We start from the raw sequence: 20,323 nt of genomic DNA, 5'->3' as shown, positions 1-20,323 counted from the left end.
TGCTCGCCACTGTGTCCCCATGGTCTTTCCCAGGCTAGCTACAGAGTTGAGTCTCCATCAAGGCGTTGAATGAGTCAGAGAATCTGGCCTTCTTCTCTGCCATTCCTGTGTTAAGATGAATTGTCAAGTCTTTTCCACTGAGTCGCCACAGCATGGCTTGTATTTGTTCACTCCCCTCCTTTCCGCGAGCTGCAGCCCTAGTGAAGATCCTCATTAACTGTCACCTTTATTTGTCTAAGAGACCTTGCAGTCATTTTTGACTCCTGCCCGTCTCTCACACCTGACATCCTGCTCATCAGGAGCCCTGCCGACTGTGCCTTCAACATAAACCCAGTTCCTCCACATCTGCTCTCCCTGCACCTGCCATGGCTACCCTGGCCTGAGCTGCCCTCATCTCTCATGTGACCCGCTGCGGTTGCCTTCTCAATGATCTCCCTGCTAATGCTCCAGAGGCAGCCTTAAACAAAAATTTTTTTAACAGCAGTTTTAGGTTCACAGCACAGTGGAGAGGAAGATACAGAGACTTCCCATATATGCCTGGCATAGCCTCTCCATGATCAACATCGCCCACTAGAGTGGTACATTTGTTCATATAGATTAGCTGCACTGACACATCGTAGTCAACCGAAGTCTAGAGTCTGCATGAGGGTTCACTCTTGGCGTTGTACATGCTATGGGTTTGAACAAATGTGTGACGGCATGTGTCCACTCTTACGGCATCGTACAGAAGTTTCACTGCCCTAAAAATCCTCTGAGCTCCACCTGTTCCTCCCTCCCTCCGTCCTAATGCCTGGCTACCACTGGCCATTTCCCCATCTCCATAGTTTTGCCTCCTCCAGGTTGTCATATACTTGGACTCATGGGGTGTCACCTTTCCAGATTGGCTTCTCTGACTAAGTAACATGCATTTAAGGTTCCTCCGTGTCTTTTCATGGCCAGATAGCTCATTTCTTTTTAATGCTGAATAATATTCTGTTGTCTAGATGCACTACAGGAGAGGGAGCTTTTTAAAATTTAGGCCGATTCCTATCATTCCTGTGCTTAGAACCCACTACTGCCCGTGCTATCTCAGAGTGAAAGTCAGGGTCTCTGACTCCACCCCTTCCTCTTTTCCTCACCTGCTCAACTCCAGGTATAAGGATTTCCTTTTGCTCCTTCTAGAACATGCCAGGCATGCCCCAGCCCTCAGGCCTTTGCCCTGGCGGTTTCCCCAGATGTCCACTTGCCTCTCACCCTCACCTTCCTCATTTTTAAAATGTTTACTTTTTATTATTTATTTAGACAGAGTCTTGCTCTGTCTCCCAGGCTAGAGAGCAGTGGCATGATCTCGGCTCACTGCAACCTCTGCCTCCCAGGTTCAAGCAGTTCTCCTGCCTCAGCCTTCTGAGTAGCTGGGATTACAGGTGCATGCCACCACACCTGGCTGATTTTTGTACTTTTAGTAGAGATGAGGTTTCACCATGTTGGCCAGGCTGGTCTCAAACTCCTCACTGCAGGTGATCCACCTGCCTCAGCCTCCCAAAGTACTGGGATTACAGGCCTGAGCCACTGCACCCGATCTTCCTCTTCTCTCAGAGACACCCTGGACCACTGCATTTCATCCCACACCCTTGCCCTTCCCGCCCCTGCCTCTTGATTCCACTCCACTTTCTCATTCTTCTCATCACTCTATCACCATCTAATGTACTTTCTAATTTACTTACTTATTATGTTATTGTTTATTGTCTGTTTTCTTCCAGCAGAACGTAAACTCCTCGAGGGCAGGATCCGTTGCCAGTTTTGCTCGCTCGTATCTCGCAAGCACCCAAACAGTGCTTGGTGCTTACCAGGTGCACCATACATTTTTGTTGAATGGAGGCATGAGAGAACACATTCCAGGAATCGCCCTGTCCCCAGTTCTTCCCCTCTCTGACATGTCCTACTTTGCTAGCTGACCTTTTGTTCTAGAGCAAAAGTCTGCTAAGAAACTGTTGTTTCCCACTAAATAAATCCAAAACGACGAGTATGACCTTCCCAGGCCAGTCCTCTCCGTTCTTAACCTAGTTTTCAGGCTTATTTTCCACGACTCCTTTCCTCCCTCTGTTCTTCAGCCTTCTTCCCTCCATGCCATTGGTCCCGCTGTGCCCTTTATCTGGCATGCCTTTTCTTCCATCTCCATGTGTTACAATCCTACTCATCTTTTAGGCTCAGCCCCAGTGCCACCTTCCCCATCAAGCCTTTCTTATCTCCCCTCCAGCCAGGGGGATCTCTTCTTGGCTTTGGTGTTTAATCCACCTACTGCTTTCTTCCTTGTATGTCTGTGTGTGTGTGTGTGTGTGTGTGTGTGTGTGTGTATGTGACTTTCAGATTCTGAAGTCAAGGTCTGTCATCTCTGTGTTACTTACTAGAGTATTTTTTTTGCTCAGTTCATGTAATTTGACAGAATCAATGAACAGGGCAGAGCCATTGCCCAGAGTCTTGATGCTCTGGAGACATGGTTCCATTTCCCTTTAAAGCCGGTGGTGGGCTTGAGTTCTTCTCATGCAGCACTGGGCTGGGGCCATATTGTCGTCATCACATCACCATCGTTTCCGATGTAAACTGAGTGTCTGCTCAGTGCAGTGCATTGCATGGGTCTGCTATCTACTGTGCTAGAAGACAAAGCCAGGACCATAAGTCCAATGAGTGTACATGTTTTTTATTGATGTGACATTATTAAAATACACCTGTAGCTGGGTGTGGTGGCTCAGTAATCCCAGCACTTTGTGGGGCTGAGGCGGGTGGATCACGAGGTCAGGAGTTTAAGACCAGCCTGGCCAAGATGGTGAAACACTGTCTCTGCTAAAAATATAAAAAGTAGCCGGGTGTGGTGGCACGTGCCTGTAATCCCAGCTACTTGGGAGGCTGACGCAGAGAATTAATTAAACCCGGGTGGCAGAGGTTGCAGTGAGCCAAGATCGCACCACTGCACTCCAGCCTGGGTGACAGATTGAGACTCTGTCTCAAAAAAACAAAAACAAAAACAAAAACAAAAACAAAACAAAAAAAACACATGTAGTAAATGGATTATGCATGCATTCATTCATTAGACCAAAGTTTAATGAGGGTTTCCTTTGTGCAGGCTAGGGACCTGCTGGGTGCTAGGAACACAGCGACCAAGAGAGACCTGTCCTCTCCACTCATATTTCAATGTGACATACAGGCAGGAAACAAGGAATACAAATAAAATAATTGCATTTTAGAATAAAACCCATGAGAACAAACAGTATGAAGATTCAGTATCAGAGGAGGGACAGATTCTAGGTAGAGTCCTGGGGGAGATGAGGGATTTAACCTCAACCTATGGGATGAAAAGAGCCAGGAAAGGGAGGGTCCTGGGGAAGAGCTTTCTGGGCAGAGGAGTGGTGGGTCCGCAGGCCCCTAGGTAGGTCAGAGCTGGTTGTGTGGAGAGAACGGAAGACCTGTGTGGCCAGAGGACTCTGCCAGGGAGAAGTGAGCGCAGGAGTTTGACAGGTGGGCTGAGACCAGACCACCGAGTTCCCACAGGACATGGAAGTAGCTTTTGGTTCCATGTGAAATAAAGAAGGAAGCCATTTGGAAGATTTTGATGAGGGCCGTGAATTTATATTTCATAAAGATCCTGTTGCCTGCTGCGTGGAAAGGAGATTGGATACAGGGCCAGCAATGGAAGGAGGGAAATCAGGAGATTTTTGCAGTATTCCAGGCCAGAGATAATGTAGTCTTTAAAAAGGATTTTTTTTTTTTAAACACAACCACAAACCACTGTTATCACCATAAAGACTGTTTAGAGTAACAGGGAGAAAAGTTATTTTAAAATGTGTTTATTTTCCAGATACTGTCCTTGGACAAGGAATGCATGTCTGTTACTGGGGGATCAGCTGACTTTGTTGGACACCCCGCCCCCATCCCCCACTCCTGATTCAGGACTCCCCCTCTGCTTCCTGAGCCCTGAAACGAGCTTTGTTTGTTAGAAACTCCTGGCTCCTCCTGAGTTATGTCCAGAGGCGTCTGGGGTCAGGGCCATGTCGCAGGAAATGCAGACACACTGGGTCCGCTGCCATCACATTTGAGGCCTGGGGCATAGACAGAGGCTTTGGAGTCATAGGGAAGCTGATAGGCAGAGGGAGGGTAGAGCCTCAGGGAGAAGAGAAGTCAGTTTACTCCTGGACATTGAGGCCATGTGGCACTCTGGGGACCAGCTCAGCTGCCTCTACCAGTCTTTCACCTTCCAACCCAGAGTCCATACTGCGGGTAATAAATACCCTTATAATGAAAAATAAGAGTCAGACTTGTACTGAGATGCCAGAGGCAATGACCTTTAAATTCGAGGCACTTGGAACTTACTGTGATTAAATGACTGCAAGACCTGGAAAGTTTGCAAGATGGCTGTACGAGCAGCAACCTCAGTCATAACCAGGCCTTATATTTATACTATGTCTTTGCCCCAAAGGCTGCAGAGCGTTTGACCTGTCACTGTCTCGGTTGGCTTTTGCCAGTGTTTCCACCTACAGGTCGGGAACCCAAGAGACTTACTGTAAATGGGGGGCTGACATTTCCTAGTATGGGCCAGAGGTCATGTCTAGCAGACAATGCTCTTTCTGTTAGATGGTTAAGGCTGGCCCAGAGACCCGTTAATTGCTGTCAGCTGGTGGTTTCCCAAATAAACCTAGTAGATAAGTCAAAGAAGAATTTACAAGACCTGTTTTGAGTTCTTTGACTGGACTAGGAGACTAGAAGTGTCCCAATCCCTGTGATTTGAAGCAGAACATTCTAGCCATGGAGCCGTGGTGGAAGATCACCGCCTGGTGGCTCAATCCTGGGCTTTCTGCTTTGAGGACAGGCCAGAGGTGTTGTCCAGGAGGCTGCTTAAACAGCGATGGTTATCAGACGACAGTGCAGTGCATGCTGCTGTCTCAGCCTTCTCAACATTTTTGTGATCTGGGACCCATCGCCGCAAGGAAGAGATGGAGTTATCCTGTGTGATAGGATACCTGCCCCCCTTACTAGCTCCATCTTATGCCATCTCTCCTTGGGCCACTCAGTACCGGCCACACCAGCCTTTCTGCTCCCTGGACAAGCCGCGTTCCTCTCCCTACCTCGGGGAGTTTGCTCATGCTGTTTCCTCTGCCCAGAACCTTTTCCCTCCCCGCCCCCCGTCCCCATTCACAAGGCCAGTCTTTGCTCATCCTTCACATTTCAACTCCCCCAGCTCATGTCCTCACGTAGGCCTTCCCTGGCCCTCGGATTAGGGAAAACTCCCTCCTAACAACCCTCTCATAGCACTTTGAACTTGCCTACACTGTTTTTAGAACAGCTGTAGTTATATGGTTACATATGTGCATTGTTTAAATCTGTCCTCCCTTGCCTAGACTGGAAAGTCCATTTGGGGCCGGGACTGTAACCATGTTGCAGCTTGCCTAGCGTGCAGCCTGCCATATAGTCAGCACTAGATAAATGTTTGTAGATTGAATGAATATTTTATAATTGGGGAAACTGAGGAATGAAGAGATGATGACTTGCCCCAAGGTCACACAGTGAGTCCATAAAGAAACCCCCAGGTGGCCAGGTGTGGTAGCTCACCTGTGTGATATGCCTGTAATCCTAGTACTTTGGGAGGCTGAGGTGGGAGGATCACTTGAGCCCAGGTATTCAAGACCAGCCTGGGCAACATAATGAGAACCCCATCTGTACAAAAAATGAATTAGCCAGTCATGGTGGCATGTGGCTGTAGTCCCAGTTGCTTGGGAGGCTAAGGTGGGAGGACTGCTTGGGTCTGGGAGGTTGAGGCTATATTGAGCTGTGATTGTGCCACTGAACTCCAGCCTAGGCAACAAGAATGAGACCCCGTCACATGGAGCCCAGTGAGCTCCACGCCCCTTCCCTCTTTTCCTACTCCCACTCTGGGGCTGGGTCCTTTGCCACAGTCTTTCATCCCTCCCTTAAACTCAGAGGAAAACATCCTACCTCCTCCTGTCCTCTAAAGGGAGTGATGTGCATGGAGAGTATGCCCCTCCATGGAGAGTATGCCTGATTACATCTTGGAATTCTCAGTCACAGTGCTGAGAAATGAATGGGAACCCCCGAGCCAGTGAACCTGACCTTGCCTTGGTCATGGCTGCACTGGATGATCTGGACCACTCAACACTGTTTTCAGCCTCAGTGTATTTACCTGCAAAATGGAAATTGGATTCTATGTTGCAATGTGACTGGCAGGCGGTTGGAGAGAGATAATTTCAAATTCATGATCTTTAAGCTCCATGACAAGTCAATTGCTAAATGAAAGTGTATATTTCTTAAAAAAAAAAATAAATAAAAAGCAGTGTCTTATGATGAACAGCACATTCACGTAAAATCTGCTCAGACGAACAGGAAGTTACTTGTTTTCATCAGACAGGGCAGGGTTCCAGAATGGCAGGGAAAGGAGAAACATTTTTGTATTTCTGAGGTGACTCTTTGGGAACAAAAAGAAACATTACATTTAAAAAAGTAAGTTTTGATAAAACATTTTGGCCCCACATAGAAAAGGGCCCCTACCAGCATAGTCTCTTGTTAGAAAACTCTTTATGGGCAAAAAGAATGGAAAAAGGTCAGTGTCCTGGGAGCACTTGTCTGGAAGGGGCCAAAGGACTTAGGAGAGCCTCGGTAGTGCCAAGTGTTCAAATTCCGGGCAGCATTTTGGAGGCCCAACTGCCCAAGCAATGGTGGAGTCTTCACATCGTTAAAAAATAACAGCAAAGCAGAACACCCTTCAAATGAGCCTCTGATGGTTTTTCCCTTTGCATTTCATTTCTCACCTTTTCTATTTTTTTTTTTTTTAATTTCAGAGGGTTTTGGAAAATGATGAAAATGTAGAAGAAGGGAATGAAGAAGAGGATTTGGAAGAGGATATTCCCAAGCGAAAGAACAGGACTAGAGGACGGGTAAGTTGGGGATGATATGAGCGAGGAAAGAGGTTGGGGTGCTGGGGTGTCTGGCCAGCAGTTGACCTCCACCGCAGCTAGATGGAAATCGTGGCCATGGTCTTATTTGGAGAATGCTCAAAGAAGAAAACTCCAGAACAGCTCTGATCCCAGGTCGTAGCCTGGAAGAGTTTAGAGCTGGCAAGAGGGAGGAGAGGAGGCAGAGGGGGTGCCCTGAGTGGGTGGTGAGGTCCGGGGAGGGCTGAAGGGTGGAATCAAGGTGAGGGTAAAAGACGAGGAGAATGTGCCTGTTGTCACCACTACTTGCTTACTAAAGAAGGCTGGACGTTTCCTGCTTTGACCCTGGTCCTGCCCCAGAATGACAGAGTCAGGATATCTGCTTTTGAGGTATGCTCCACTAGGCAGAATAGAAGTTTGCTGAGGTAGCAGGGGGCTGCAGCTGGTGGCTTCCAGTGGGTTTGACTTGGCATGAGCTCTGGAGGCTTGAGACCATTGCAGGGGTCCTGGGATGGGACAAGGAAGAAGCCAGAGCCTGGAGAAGGGCAGAGGGAAAACCGAGGTAGAAGGAATAAAAATAAGAGACCGGTCAGGCGCTTCCAGGCATTTTTAGGTTGAGTCTAGAGTTCAAGCCTGAAGAGGCTTTCTGTGGTCACCTTCAGGGGTCTGCAAGGGCATGTGACAATAACCAGGTGGAGGGGGACCTCCAGAAGTAAACTGCTGCTGTCCACCTGGAGAATTGACTCTCAGGCTTGAGGATCTCACCCCTTCAGGCTCTAGGCGGGACCCTTACCCCTCCCGTGGATAAGCAGTTAGTCCTGGGTGTTCTGTGGGTTTGCAGCCAATGATAATCCCAGTAGGCCTCTCCACTCTCATGGTTCTCATGCTTCAGCAGACATCAGTATCCCTGAGAGAGCTTATTGAATGCAGATTCCCAGGACCCCACTCAGAAATTCTGCTTTAGGAGCTCTGGGGCAGGGCTTTATACTGTATTAGAAGCAAGTTCCCAGTTGGCGGCTGCAAGTTGGCCAATGCTGCACACACTGTGAGCTGAGATGTTCCAGCCTGGTGCAGTGTGGGGCTCTGCAGCCTGGTCAGGGGCCGGGCGGGTAGCTCTCTGATGGTGCAGCCCTGGTACAGCTGGCACCAGCCTCGTGCCTTAGCAAGATCTCGGCTATCTTGGCTCATCTCTTCTTTTTTTCTTTTTACTTTTTGTTGATTTATGTTTGTTTGATTTGTTTTCTGGAGTATTTGAAAACAAGTCCTAGACATCTTATCATTTAACTGGCACATGTCTCAGTGTGCCTAACAGATACCATTATCATACCCAATAAAATAATAGTTATATCTACCATCTAGTCCCTATCCTTTCCCCCTTTGTCAAAAAAATGCCTTTTTATAGTTGGTTTGTTTGAAACTTAAGTCTCTCAGATTCCATGACATACCTCTTCTGTATTACACCCCGCTACACACATTTTTTTTTTTCCTCCATGCCGTTAATTTGTTGAAGAATTTGGGTTGTTTGTCTTGTGGAATTTCTCACATTCTAGTAGTGGTGGGAGGGTGGTGTTTAATGTCTTTCTCCATCCTCTGCATTTCCTGAAAACTGGTAGTTTGATTAGAAGCTTGCTTAGGTTCAGGATGTGTGTGTGTGTTTGTGTATGTGTGTATATTTCTTGGGGGTAGGTAAGAATCTTTCCTAGGTGGTGATAGGTTCTTCTTGTATCACATCAGGGGCATATCTTGTCCAGTTCTGCTTGGAGTGGTGTTATAATGGATCAGTGGACTTGAGTGTTGTCAGCCTGATCTCTCCCTTACAAAGTTCCTCATCAAGTTTTCACTTAATGATTTTTGCAGCCATCGGTAAACTGGCCTAGACCCATTCATGGAGGGGAGGGTATTCAAAAGAAAATCTAATTCCATTTTTAAAGGACACTTTTGGGCTTGGACTTCCTGGGCCTTTTGTGAACTCCAAAGAGCTGTGCACCTCCAGACCTGCTTCCTTTCCTTCTCTCACCCAACCAAACTGACTCGAGTGTGGGAAATGGTCCTCTTTACACCTTCTCCACCCCCAACCTACATTTAGAAGGTTGAGCTTGCAGTCAGTGAATACAAATTGGGTGTCTTTGTGAAAACATCAGCAGTCACTGCAACCATTTATGCTTACAGTGCACTTCCTGTAAACCAGGTAATGTGATGGGCTCTGTATAACAAGGGCTACCGTGTGGAGTGATGCCTTTGTGCCAGGTGCTTTATCATGGCAGCTGCTGGCCATATGTGGCTACTGAGCCCTCAGCATGTGGCTAGTCCTAATGGAAATGTGCTGTAAATGTAAAATACACATGAAAGTTTGAGACTTAGTATGAAAAAGGAACGCAGAACAGTTCATTATTAATTTTTATATTGATTAAATGATAAACTATTATTTTTGGATATATTGCTAAATAAAATATATTATTAAAATTAATTGGAACCTGTATCTCTCTCTCTTTTTTTTTAAATGTGCTACTGGAAATTTTAAAGTAATGAGTGTGGCTCACATTGTATTTCTATCGGTCAGAACTGCTTTCATTTCCACAAGTTGGCATTATTGCTCCCAGGGGGGTTAAGTAATTTGTTCAAGTCACTCAGCCTAGTAAGGAAGGGGCTAAGATTTGAACACAAGTCTGTGCTTTTTCCTCTGAGTTCATGCCTGGCCTGGGGCCCAGCATGTAGCCAATGACCAGCTTGTTGAATGAATGATTGAATGATGGAAAAGAGAAAAGTCATATTTCAGCTGTAGGGTAGATGAGAGAGGCCTGAACACAGTGAGAGGGCTAGAAGGAGCCCACACTGGCTCTGGGCCCACTGGATACTGGCCAAGCGGCAGCTCAATGGCTCCATGTTGTACAGTGACACTGTGGACATGTTACCCATGCAGGGAGCCATGGAAGGACCCAGAAGGCTGTGGGCAAGCCTCTTGTGCTGGGGTGTGTGAAGCTGCTGCACTCACAGCCTCAGTTCAGCTGTCTGGCCCACCCTTTATTATTATTATTATTTAGAGGTGGGGGTCTCTGTTGCTTAGGCTGATCTGGAACTCCTGGCTTCAAGCCACTCTCATGCTCTCACAGGCGTCCAATGGAGTTTTCCAGAGGCAACATGGCAGGTGATGATGCTGTCACTGTGTGTGTCTGTATTCTCTAGTTTAAAATTTGTTTTATTTTTCTTTTAAATCTTTTTAATTGGACCGCCCCTTGATGTAGTAGGTCCATGGGGTGGGGGCTGAGCGCCTGCCTTGTTAATAAGCACCCAGGTGATGCTGGAGCTGCTGGTGTCAGGACCACACTTTAAGCGATCCTCCTGCCTGGGTCTCCCAAAGTGCTGGGATTACAGGCATGCGCCACCATGCCCAGCTCATTGCCCACCCTTTAAAGTGGTATATTCCAGCTTCTGCTGGCACTGGGGAACTCTTGTCAGAACCTAGAGGCAGTCTATGTCTTGACTCCTCTGTGTGTGGTCCCTGGACTGTAGCATTAATATCATCTGGGAGCTTGTTAGGAGTGCAGAAGGCCAGACTTTACACTAGACGAATTAGTCTGCACTTTGACAAGCCCTCAGGTGCTTTGTGTGCTCACTGAGGAGGCCAAGGCTAAGGTATGGATTATAGCATAGGCTCTGCTTTATTTGACCTTAGACCTTGAGAGTTCAAATTCCACCTCTACCACTTACTACACGTTGGGTGAATTATGTAACCTCTGTGACGGTGGCCAAATTGTATAAGGACCCTGGGCCTCAGTTTCTTCATCAGGAAGTTTTGAGTGCTTCATACCAGCTAGGTATTATCAGGAGGGTGCAAGCAAAGGGAATAACTCTTGGAACTTTAATAATGGATATTCTCTGAGCAGTTAGGGAAATTCAAACCCAATGATAATTGTGTCTATGGTAACTTTAGCCCAAGAAGTCAAAGCTCTTTAAAATTCCTGAGTTTCTTGTGAGTCATTCATGTGAGTATTATCAATTAATCAATCAATGCTGAAGTATTTATTGATGCACTATGGTATTCAGGTGCCTCTCAAACTTTATGTGCATATGGAGCACCTGAGGATCTTGTTAAACTACAAATTCTGATGCAGTAGGTCCAGGGGGTGGGGGCTGTGCTCCTGCCTTGTTAATAAGCTCCCAGGTGATGCTGGAGCTGCTGATGTAAAGTCAGGACCACACTTTAAATAACAAGGGGGTAGGCTGGGGGTGGTGGCTCACACCCGTAATCCTAGCACTTTGGGAAGTTGAGGTGGAAGGATGGTTTGAGCCCAGGAGTTTGAGACCAGCCTGGGGGCAACATATTGAGAACTCATCTCTTAAAAAATGAAAAAAATTAGCCAGGCACAGTGGTGTGCACCTGTGGTTACAGCTACTTGGGAGGCTGAGGTGGGAGGATCACTTAAACCTAAGTGGCCAAGGCTTCAGTGAGCTGTGATTGTGCCATTGCACTCTGGCCTGGGTGACAGAGTGAGACCCCATCTCAAAAAAAAAAAAAAAAAAAAAAAAAGCAAGGGTTTAGAGCAGTGGTTCTCAGTTTTTTTGATCTCAGGAATTCCTTACACTGAGAGCCCCCAAAGGCTGTTGTTCAGGTTATAACCAGTAATATTCATAACACTAGTGATCTTTGCCATATTAGAAATTAAAAAGGGAGTCTCTCTCAACCTATTGTGGTTCAAGGGGCAGCCCAATAAAAAGATTTAAGAGAAAAATAAAAAATATTTTTTTTGAGACAGAGTCTTGCTCTGTTGCCCAGGCTGGATCTCAGCTCACTGCAACCTCTGCCTCCCAGGTTCAAGTGCTTCTCCTGCCTTAGCCTCCTGAGTAGCTGGGATTGCAGATGCGTACCACCGCGCCTGGCTAATTTTTGTATTTTTAGTAGAGATGAGGGTTTCACCATGTTGGTCAGGCTGGTCTCGAACTCCTGACCTCATGATCCGCCCGCCTTGGCCTCCCAAAGTGCTGGGAATACAGGCGTGAGCCACCATGCCTGGCCAATTAAAACAAATTTTAAGCTAGAGAATACACACACACACAGTGACAGCATCATCACATGCCATGTTGCCTCTGGAAAACTCCATTGAAGGCCTATGAGAGCGTGAGAGTGAAAAAGACAAATCATGTTTTAGGACTCTCATGAAGATAGTGTAGACACTGCAGAGTCCCTGAAAGGACACTCAGGGGGCCCCCAGGATTCCTGGGCCACTGTTTGAGAACAACTGGCATAGAAGATCTAGCTCTCTGCTTGGGACCGAGTCTGTCCTAGTCAAGGGTCTTTCAGCTTCAATAAAAATGGGAAGGATTCGAAAAGCTGCCAGGCCATTGTCCCAGATTTGAGCAACCTTTGTAGATCCAAACCACAGGAAGAGCAGGAAAGTGACAGGGACTTAGAGTGGGGAAAGAGTGAGGAACCCAGGTTGTTTCTGGCCTCTACTTCTCCCTCCTTCATTCTTCCTGCTTTTCTGAGCATATAGCCCCATAAGCTCCTGAATTTATGGATTCTCAGTTCTCGTGGTCTATACTAACTAGGGTCACTGTTTTCTAATTCCAAGTCCCTTGGAGGTAGGATCTGATTGGCCCAGCTTGGGTCAGGTGACTACTCCTGAGCCAGCCAATTAACTATGGCCAGTGGGGCAGGACCATGTGGTACACTCATGGCTTCCATGGCCCAGTAGTGTGGGGATAGGGGTAGGGAGGAGTGGAGTAGGGTGGCAGTTCTGGGGGAAGGAGGATTGGCTTCCTTTGGCTAGTCAGCTTCAAAGCTTTCTATAGCAGAGCCTAGAGACTTAGGCCCTGCTCCTTCTGCTGGCCCTGGGACCGTGGACAGGTCAGAACCTGCTTTATCAAGGGCAAGATAGGAATCATAACACTACTTGGTCTAACTCATAGGGGTATTGTAGGAATTAACTGAGCTAATATGTAAAAGAGCTTTGCATGCTATGTGCTAAGTGTTAGGGGTTCATAATAAAGTATAGAATGCCATCTTTGCCCTCAAGGACCTTAGAATCAAACTGGGAAGAAGATGCTAATACCCATGATACCATTAGAAACAGCAGGCATCTGACTGTTCACTAACCAAAGGCAACAGGAGTTCAGAGGAGAGAGCTCAACCTAGGCAAGGGGGGAAGTAACGTATCGAGCGCTTCCTGTGGACTCAGTGCTGTCCCCTGTGGTTTCACACACTCTCAGCTCGAACTCTCTCAACAGCTCTGCTATATAGGTGTTGCTGTGCTCATTTTACAGTTGAGAAAACTAAAGCTTAGAGAAGTAACTTGTCCAAGACACGTAGCTGGCGTTTCCATCTGTGTCTATCTGACTTAAGCAGATGCTCTTTCACTTCTTAGTGTGGCAAGAGGAAGATTCTTGGAGAAGTGGAGGTTAGCGAGGGCAAAGCCTGGATCAGATGTGCATGGGTGGAGGAGAGCATGAACATGGGGTGAACCCGAGGGGTCAGCGCTAGGTTGCCATTGGCTGCATAAGTGGGTTTAGATGGCAGTGAATGAATGAATGTGTGAATGGATGAACCAGTGACCACGGGCTCCTGTCTTTCATCCCTTTGTCTAATGGTCTGAAAGTCCCATGGGATGGGCTGGGGGCAATGTGGTGGTAGATCCCCGTTAGTGAGTTCTTTGAGCAGTTCAGCGGTCAGTAGATGAGCTCCTGGATTAGGGTGTGCAATAGAAAGGAATTGCAAAACCTAGATGGCCTTTGAAGGAAGAAACAATAGCATTTGTATATAGAGCATGAAGGAGAAGAACCAGAGATGACTGACTCGCTGCCTGCCTGATTGATTCGTTTATTTGGCAAATGTTTATTAAGTGCTTCTTATGTGGCTGGTCCTGTGCCAGGTTCTGAGAACAGTTGTGGCCCAAATAAACATGGTCTCCACCCCCATGTGGGGGAGACAAAATCAACTCGTAAACCAACAGGTATAATCTAATGCCAGACAGTGCTCAGTGCCATGAGACGGGAGGGGAAAGAAAATGATGGAGAGGGCGTGAGTGGATGTAAGTTGGTCAGGGAGGGCTTCTCTGAGGAGGTGACATTTGAGCAGGACAAGTAGGATTCTGAGTTTCCAAACCTGAGATCTTCCAGGAGACCCTAAGAATGCTACTGCCTCCGGAGGACTCTCTTACATGTCCCCTGCAGTGCCCTATAGCCACAGTCCCTATTTTGCAATTGAGGAAACTAAGGCACAGGGAGTGTGGCACACAGAGTCACCCTGTGGTCAGCCCTGCTGTGGGAGATGAAAGCCTGGCTCCCACCATGCCCTCCCTTTCCTGCTGGCAGCTCCCCTAGAAGCCCTCGTGCTTTGAGTTCTGCTCAGCTCCTCCCCTTCTCCCTGGAGGTATTTTTAGTCTCCCAGAGCCCCTTCCCCAGTCTGCTGTTGCCTCGTCATTCTGCTTGACTTGCTTTCACCTGCTCAGAGGCGGCTGTGACAGGGCTGTGGGCTGCATGTCAAGCTGTCCCTGGCTTCACAGAGGGGTGTGGAGGGGGAGGGCAGCTGAGGGTGACCACCTCGGCAGTGCGGGCAGGCGGAAGGCCTGTCAGTGCCCGGGGTGACTGCCAGCACCTACAGATCCCTCTTGGGGTCAACTCTGAGTAATGAGGGCAAGGGGAGGAGGGCTGCTGGCTGTCAGTGCTGCAGGGGTGGTGTAGGGAGGGAGACCGGTGGGAGGGAGGGAGGAAGTGGAATTCGTTTTGGAGAGAGACAAGCTGAGGAGGTGGCAGAGGTGGTAGCTTGGCAGGTGGTGTTGATTGGGAAGTGAGTGTGTTTTGTGTGTGTGTTGCAGGCCTAGGGGACAGGCGTTTCCACTGTGACGTCCCCAGTGAGTGTGTGCATGGAGTGTGTATGCATGGAGTATGTGTGTATGCATGGAGTATGTATGTGTGTGTGTGTATATGAGTGTGAATGTGTGTGTGAATGAGTGTGTGAATGCATATGTGAGTGAATGTGTGAGTGTGTATGGAATATGTGTGTGCACGGAGTGTGTGTGCGTGCAAGGAGTGTGAATGTGAGTGTGAATGTGTATGTGAGCGTGTGTAGTGTGTGATGTGTATGAGTATGAATGTGAGTGTGTGTATGTGTATGAGTGTGTGTGAATGTGTATGTGTGAGTGTGTGAGAATGTGTATCTGAGTGTGTGAGAGAGAGAGAGAGTGTGTGTGTGTGTGTGTGTGTGAGACAGCATCCCAGAGACTTTCCACCATTAAGTCCCCATGGCCACTTTTCCCAGCCAGGCCCCAGGGGCTGCCCCATTTCTCCTACACCCCAGGCTGCTGCCAGGTCTTATTCCTCATCTGCTGCCCCTTCCTCTCTGTCCCCAAAGATCCCAGCAGGCCCTTTCCTCGGTTGGGAGTTGACTGCTACTTATTACCAAAGAATGACCTGGAGAGGCGAGGTTGCTACACATGTGACCCATATGGGACTTAACAAAGGTTTAAAAATAAACCTCACCGTGTTCTTGTCACCACTGCCCTGGGGCTGCAGAGCTGCGAGCAACCTCTCTGCCTGGGCTCTTTGATTCTTGAAGGTAGAGCTCATTCCACCCCCACCCCAGGTCATGTTGACCCTGTCTGGGAGATGCACACAGGGTGGTGTATCAGGAGACCATGAGGGTCAAGGTCTTTGTCACTGGCTGGAGGCCCAAAAGGCAGACCACACAGGGAGGCCTTAGCCGAAGCCCACCCCTACTGACTAGGCCAGGCCTGGGGTGGTGGCGAGAGCTGCCCTGTGTCTACACTCGTGCCTTGGGCCTGGATGCCAGGACTGTCTGGCTCTTGGGACACTGGAGGGGTGGGACGTGTGGGCACAGGAACCTAGGAAGACAACTGCGATTACGCCTCCTTGCCCTCTTCAGGCCTTGCTCCTGATACATGCATCAGCTGCTCAGCTGAGGGACCTGGGGTTGTCATCCTTAGCCGTGTCAGTGAGGCTAGAAGGCTAAGGAGCTGGAGGAAGGGGCCTTAGTGGCACAGTAGTGTGTGGGAATTCAGTAGAGGTGGGCTTTTCAGTGCGGCTGCCCTGAGTAGCCGAATGACCTTGGGCAAGCTACTTAACCTCTCTATCACTTCAGTCCTTTGATCTGTAAAATTGGGACCCTAGTAGAAACCACTTCTTGGAGGGTGAATATTTAGTGAGATGATATGGGTGAGTTCCCTGACCTCTCTGGGCCTCAGTTTCCTCGCCTGTAAGATAGGACTGGTGGTGTTGGCACAAAAGTTGGGATGAAGATGGTGTAAGGAGCTGCAGGTGGGTGCTGGGCCTTACAGAGCACGTGATCTGGAGCCGTAGTGATGACCATGGTAACAAACATCTTTACCCCAATGTCTCCCCAGGCTCGTGGCTCTGCGGGGGGCAGGAGGAGGCACGATGCCGCCTCTCAGGAAGACCACGACAAACCTTACGTCTGTGACAGTAAGTACGGGCCGGTCCCACCTTCCTTCCTCTGCCCCTACCCCCCAGGCCCCCCTTCCCTGTGCTTCCTGGGCCGCCAGCCTGCCAGCCTCAGTGTAAACTTGCCTCTTCCTCTCCGTCTGCACCTGAGCTTACCCGCCCGCTCCCTCCACCGCAGTCACCACTTCCTTGGACCCCTGCTGCCCTGGGTGTTTCTGCAGAGGGGAAGCCAGCCGGGTGGCCCCGCCCTCAGTTCTGCGGGCCCCGCCTCCTGCCGTGCCTCCTGCGTAGCCCGCCTCCGGCTCGGCTCGCTCTCTCACGCTCTCTGTCTACTTTAAGATTCATCCTCTATTTCTTTCTGTATTTCAGAAAGTTACAAACAAAAGCATAACTCAAAACCCTCCGACAGAGGTACTTGGCTCTCGTGGCTTTTCATTTGTTTCCCTTTAATTTCCTTTCCTTCTTTCTCTCCTGTCCGAGGTAGGGCAAGTTATGAATCTTTCTATGACGATGACTTACTTTAATAAATGGCCCTCGATCCATCTCCAGTCTTTCTTGCTTGCTTCAGAAACATCTTTTGGACAAGTGACTGCCTGGCTTGCTCCTGGGTTTAGGGTCTGCAGACAGAGCTAGGGAGCCCACGGGAGGGAGGTCTTAGGGAGCCAGGGCAGTGGGTGGACCTTGGGAAGCCTGCAGCTTGAGGAGGGATGTGGTCAGCTCCAGACGGCAGAGCACTGGGTGGCGGATTGAAAACCCGTGCCCTAGTTATCTTCTCACTGTACTGGGTACCGTTTGCTCATTCTATGGGAGGCCAGCTCTCACCACCACACTCCTAAGGATCTTCGCTTGCTGTCTTCTCCTCTCGGGGGATGCAGAGATTCACCATAGGAGGGAAGGGGCTGCAGTGAGGATGGTAGTGAGACAGTCGAGGCCAGACCCTGGCACGGGGCTCCCTCTGGGCATCCCACCCATCTCGCCAGGTCTGCAGTCTCCATGAAGGCAGGGAGAGAGCTAGGCGAGAGGGGGGCCCAGGGGGCACGCTGGGGGTGGTGTCGTTTTTCTCCCTCTTCACTGGCCTCTTTTGATTTCAAAAAGTTGTTCTGTGTCCGATGGGGTGACAGCTGTTTGGAGAACATTTTGCTAGAAGAACTCAAACTCCATGACCCCCATTTGGCTGCATGATACTCCGTGCAGATGCCATTCCTGAGACTACTGCAGGTAACGTCTCCACCCCAAAGCAATTTCAGTCCAGGATGTGGAGGGAGCAGGGCATGGGGTCTGATGCCTTGGCCTGGTTCTTGCTTCCTACATGGCATTCCGTTTTGGTCTGATATGTAGAGGCCCAAGCATGCTGACCCTTGAGAGGCTGGCTCTAGGCCATGGGCTGGGAAGGGCCCTCAGACTCCCTTGGCCTTTCCAGCCGTGTTTGCCTGGGCCAGCCCCTCTATCAAGAATGCCAACAACTGCTTTGGAACTGGGGCATTGCTACTCTATTACTTTTATTTATTTAATTTTTTTTAGCGAGGCTCTCGCTTTGTCACCCAGGCTGGAGTACAATGGTGCAATCATAGGATTATAACTCACTACAGCCTTGACCTCCTGGCTCAAGCAATCCTCCTGCTTCAGCATACCCAGAAGCTGGGACTACAGACCCGTGCCACTACGCGTGGCTATGTTTTTAAAATTTTCTGTGGAGATGGGGTCTTGCCCAGGCTGGTCTTGAACTCTGTTTCAAGTGATCCTCCTGCCTTGGCCTCCCAAAGTGCTGGGATTACAGGGGTGAGCCACCGTGCCCAGCCCTTTGTTCCTCTTTTAAAAACCTTTATTTTCTTATGTGATTGTCTTCTGCCATAGATGGTGGGCTTTCCTTCTGCTCTATCTCTACAGCTTTCACTGGGTTCCCAGCCAATCGTAATCCCATGGATTCCCAGACATGCACACCTGTGTGCCCTTTTCTCCGACTTCACCCCTCCCAGTTCCTCTCCTCTCACCTTTGCTTCTGACTTCCTCCTCCTTGTGGATCATCGCCATGCAGTGCCTTTGTGGGGGTCCCTCTCTGACCGGGCACCCCTCTTTCTGCACAAAGTGCTTGCATCAAGCGCTGTCTCCTGAGCCCCAGTGGCTTTGTTTTGGGGCTCTCTCCGGCCTCCTGTGTGCCCTGTAGCGCCTGGGAGGCCTGACAGTGGGGAATGCTTTCTGGAAGTCTCAGCGACTGCTTTCTTGGCTCTGCCCGCATGTGTGCTGCCTCCCTCTCCCTCCCTCGGTGGAGCAGGGGCCACCGTGGATTGCCCTTCTCTGTTCTGGCTCTCTTAGGAAATTGTGTGGCAGCTTGGTGATTAATAGACTTTATTTTTATCTGGTGCCCTTCAGACATGTGATCCTTTGGGATAGAAATGACCTTTGGAGAGGTCACGAGGCCCACCCCCCCACCCCCAAACTAGGCAAGGAGTGCTTTTAATAATCTCTAATGCATCCTAAGTAGAGAGGTGTCTGGCCGCTTCCTCGAGCGTCCCCAGGGATGGTGTTACCATAAGCTGCCCTTTCTTCCATGATGCCAGCTGTGCTTTTAGTGAGCGTTTTTCCTTAACAGGAGCTGAAGATGTTCTCTCCTACAGGTCCCCTTGTCGTTTGCGCATCTTTTCCCGACGAATAGGCACAGTAGGCCTTTGTCCATTTGGGAGGCCTTCTGAACATGTGTTCTTGGCTGACCTGGGGCCCCACCCCATAGTCCCTGTGGCACCCTGCTCGGAATTCCCCTCCAGGTCTACACTTCAGCATGGCACTCCTATCGGAAGTAGCATCAAGCCCAGGTGGCTCACAGAGCAATAGATGTATTTCCTTATTTACATTATGCAGCAGCTGTTAGCATGGCCCAGTGTCTGTAGAGGACAGAAGTCTCTGGCCACCCCTCACCCTGTCCGCCCTCTCAACAACTTCCAGTCGGAGCCCGTCCTAGCCCCGGTGCCAATGCCTCTCCAGGTGCATGCTCTTTTCTACTTATGCATTTGATTATTCCTTCTTCCATAAATCACCCTGCATTTGGTCCCATCGAGTCTCAATAAACAGATCCAATAATATGTGACTTCAATATACAAGATTCAATAAAGGCAAATTTAAAGACATTGCCCAGTAGTTAAATTTCATTCTCCACAGATTTGCCATCCCTGCCATTTTTGTATCATCTATGGTGTGATTTGCATAATTTCCACTCCATCTTTTGAGTTATTTATGAAAATATTAGATCACCTTGGACCCCAACCCCTTTCTGGGTTTATGTGGGGTGGTAATAGCTATCTTTCAGATGGGATTGTTTAACCCTTTCTGGAATGCATTCCTGAATATAGCTGTCCTATTGTGTTCTTGGTACAAGCTTCCCTTTCAAAATGAGTGGCTGGAATATGATCGTGGCTGCTAACTCCAGGTGATAGAGAGTTTGCCTGATGCCTTTCACTCAGTCATTGAATTTCTTCCATCTCAGAGAAACATTAAATCATCTGAATATGATTTATGTTTTACCCAATCCGTGGTGTATGGGCGTATGAATACTTTGTTTTCCAGCAAGCAACCAATCTCTTTTAATTACCTTGAAAGTTTAGCAAGCTTAAGGATTAAAGTTCTGTTTCTTCCCTTTTAATCTCTTTCCTAAGGAAAAGTGTTCCTTACATACAAAGAAAGCAACTGAATAGGCCACTGTGGAAAAGGCTGTTGGTGTTTGTGAAAGTGTAGGCCTGGGCCATCTGCATAGCAATGCCTAGTTGCTTCTTAGAATTCAGATTCCCGGGCCCCACACCAGACCTCCTGTATCAGAATCGCTGGAGGGAAGGTCAAGGGGCCTGCATTTTCTGAGCGCTCTTCGGGGGATTCTTGTGTCTTCTGGCTTTTGACAGTGACAAGGCTTCATTTAAACATGAAGGCTTCTGGCTCCTGACTGCTCAGCTCTTATTATTCCCTGCTCTTTGCATCTGGACATTCTGGAGTCTCCAGGAATTCTC

At 48.8% G+C, this 20,323-nt stretch overlaps 1 protein-coding gene across 4 annotated transcripts in view; it reads left to right on the top strand.

Moving 5' to 3' along the window:
- DPF3 (double PHD fingers 3) overlaps window positions 1-20,323 on the top strand; it is a 291,911-nt gene that overhangs the window by 167,023 nt on the left and 104,565 nt on the right. For all 4 annotated transcript variants that reach the window (XR_001105013.2, XR_001105012.2, XM_012438050.2 and 1 more), the window contains exons 5-6: window positions 6,825-6,920; window positions 16,274-16,352. Coding sequence is in view for 2 of the 4 variants with exons in the window: in XM_012438050.2 (XP_012293473.1) it covers window positions 6,825-6,920; window positions 16,274-16,352 (175 nt within the window). In the remaining 2 variants the exon portion in view is untranslated. The remainder of the gene's footprint in view (window positions 1-6,824; window positions 6,921-16,273; window positions 16,353-20,323) is intronic.

The sequence above is a fragment of the Aotus nancymaae genome, unplaced genomic scaffold (genome assembly GCF_030222135.1).
Source record: "Aotus nancymaae isolate 86718 unplaced genomic scaffold, 86718_ANA_hifiasm-v0.15.2.pri h1tg000011l, whole genome shotgun sequence".
Taxonomy (NCBI): domain Eukaryota; kingdom Metazoa; phylum Chordata; class Mammalia; order Primates; family Aotidae; genus Aotus; species Aotus nancymaae.
The sequence above is the reverse complement of the archived record's forward strand: the minus strand, read 5'-3'. Positions and strand labels throughout refer to the sequence as shown.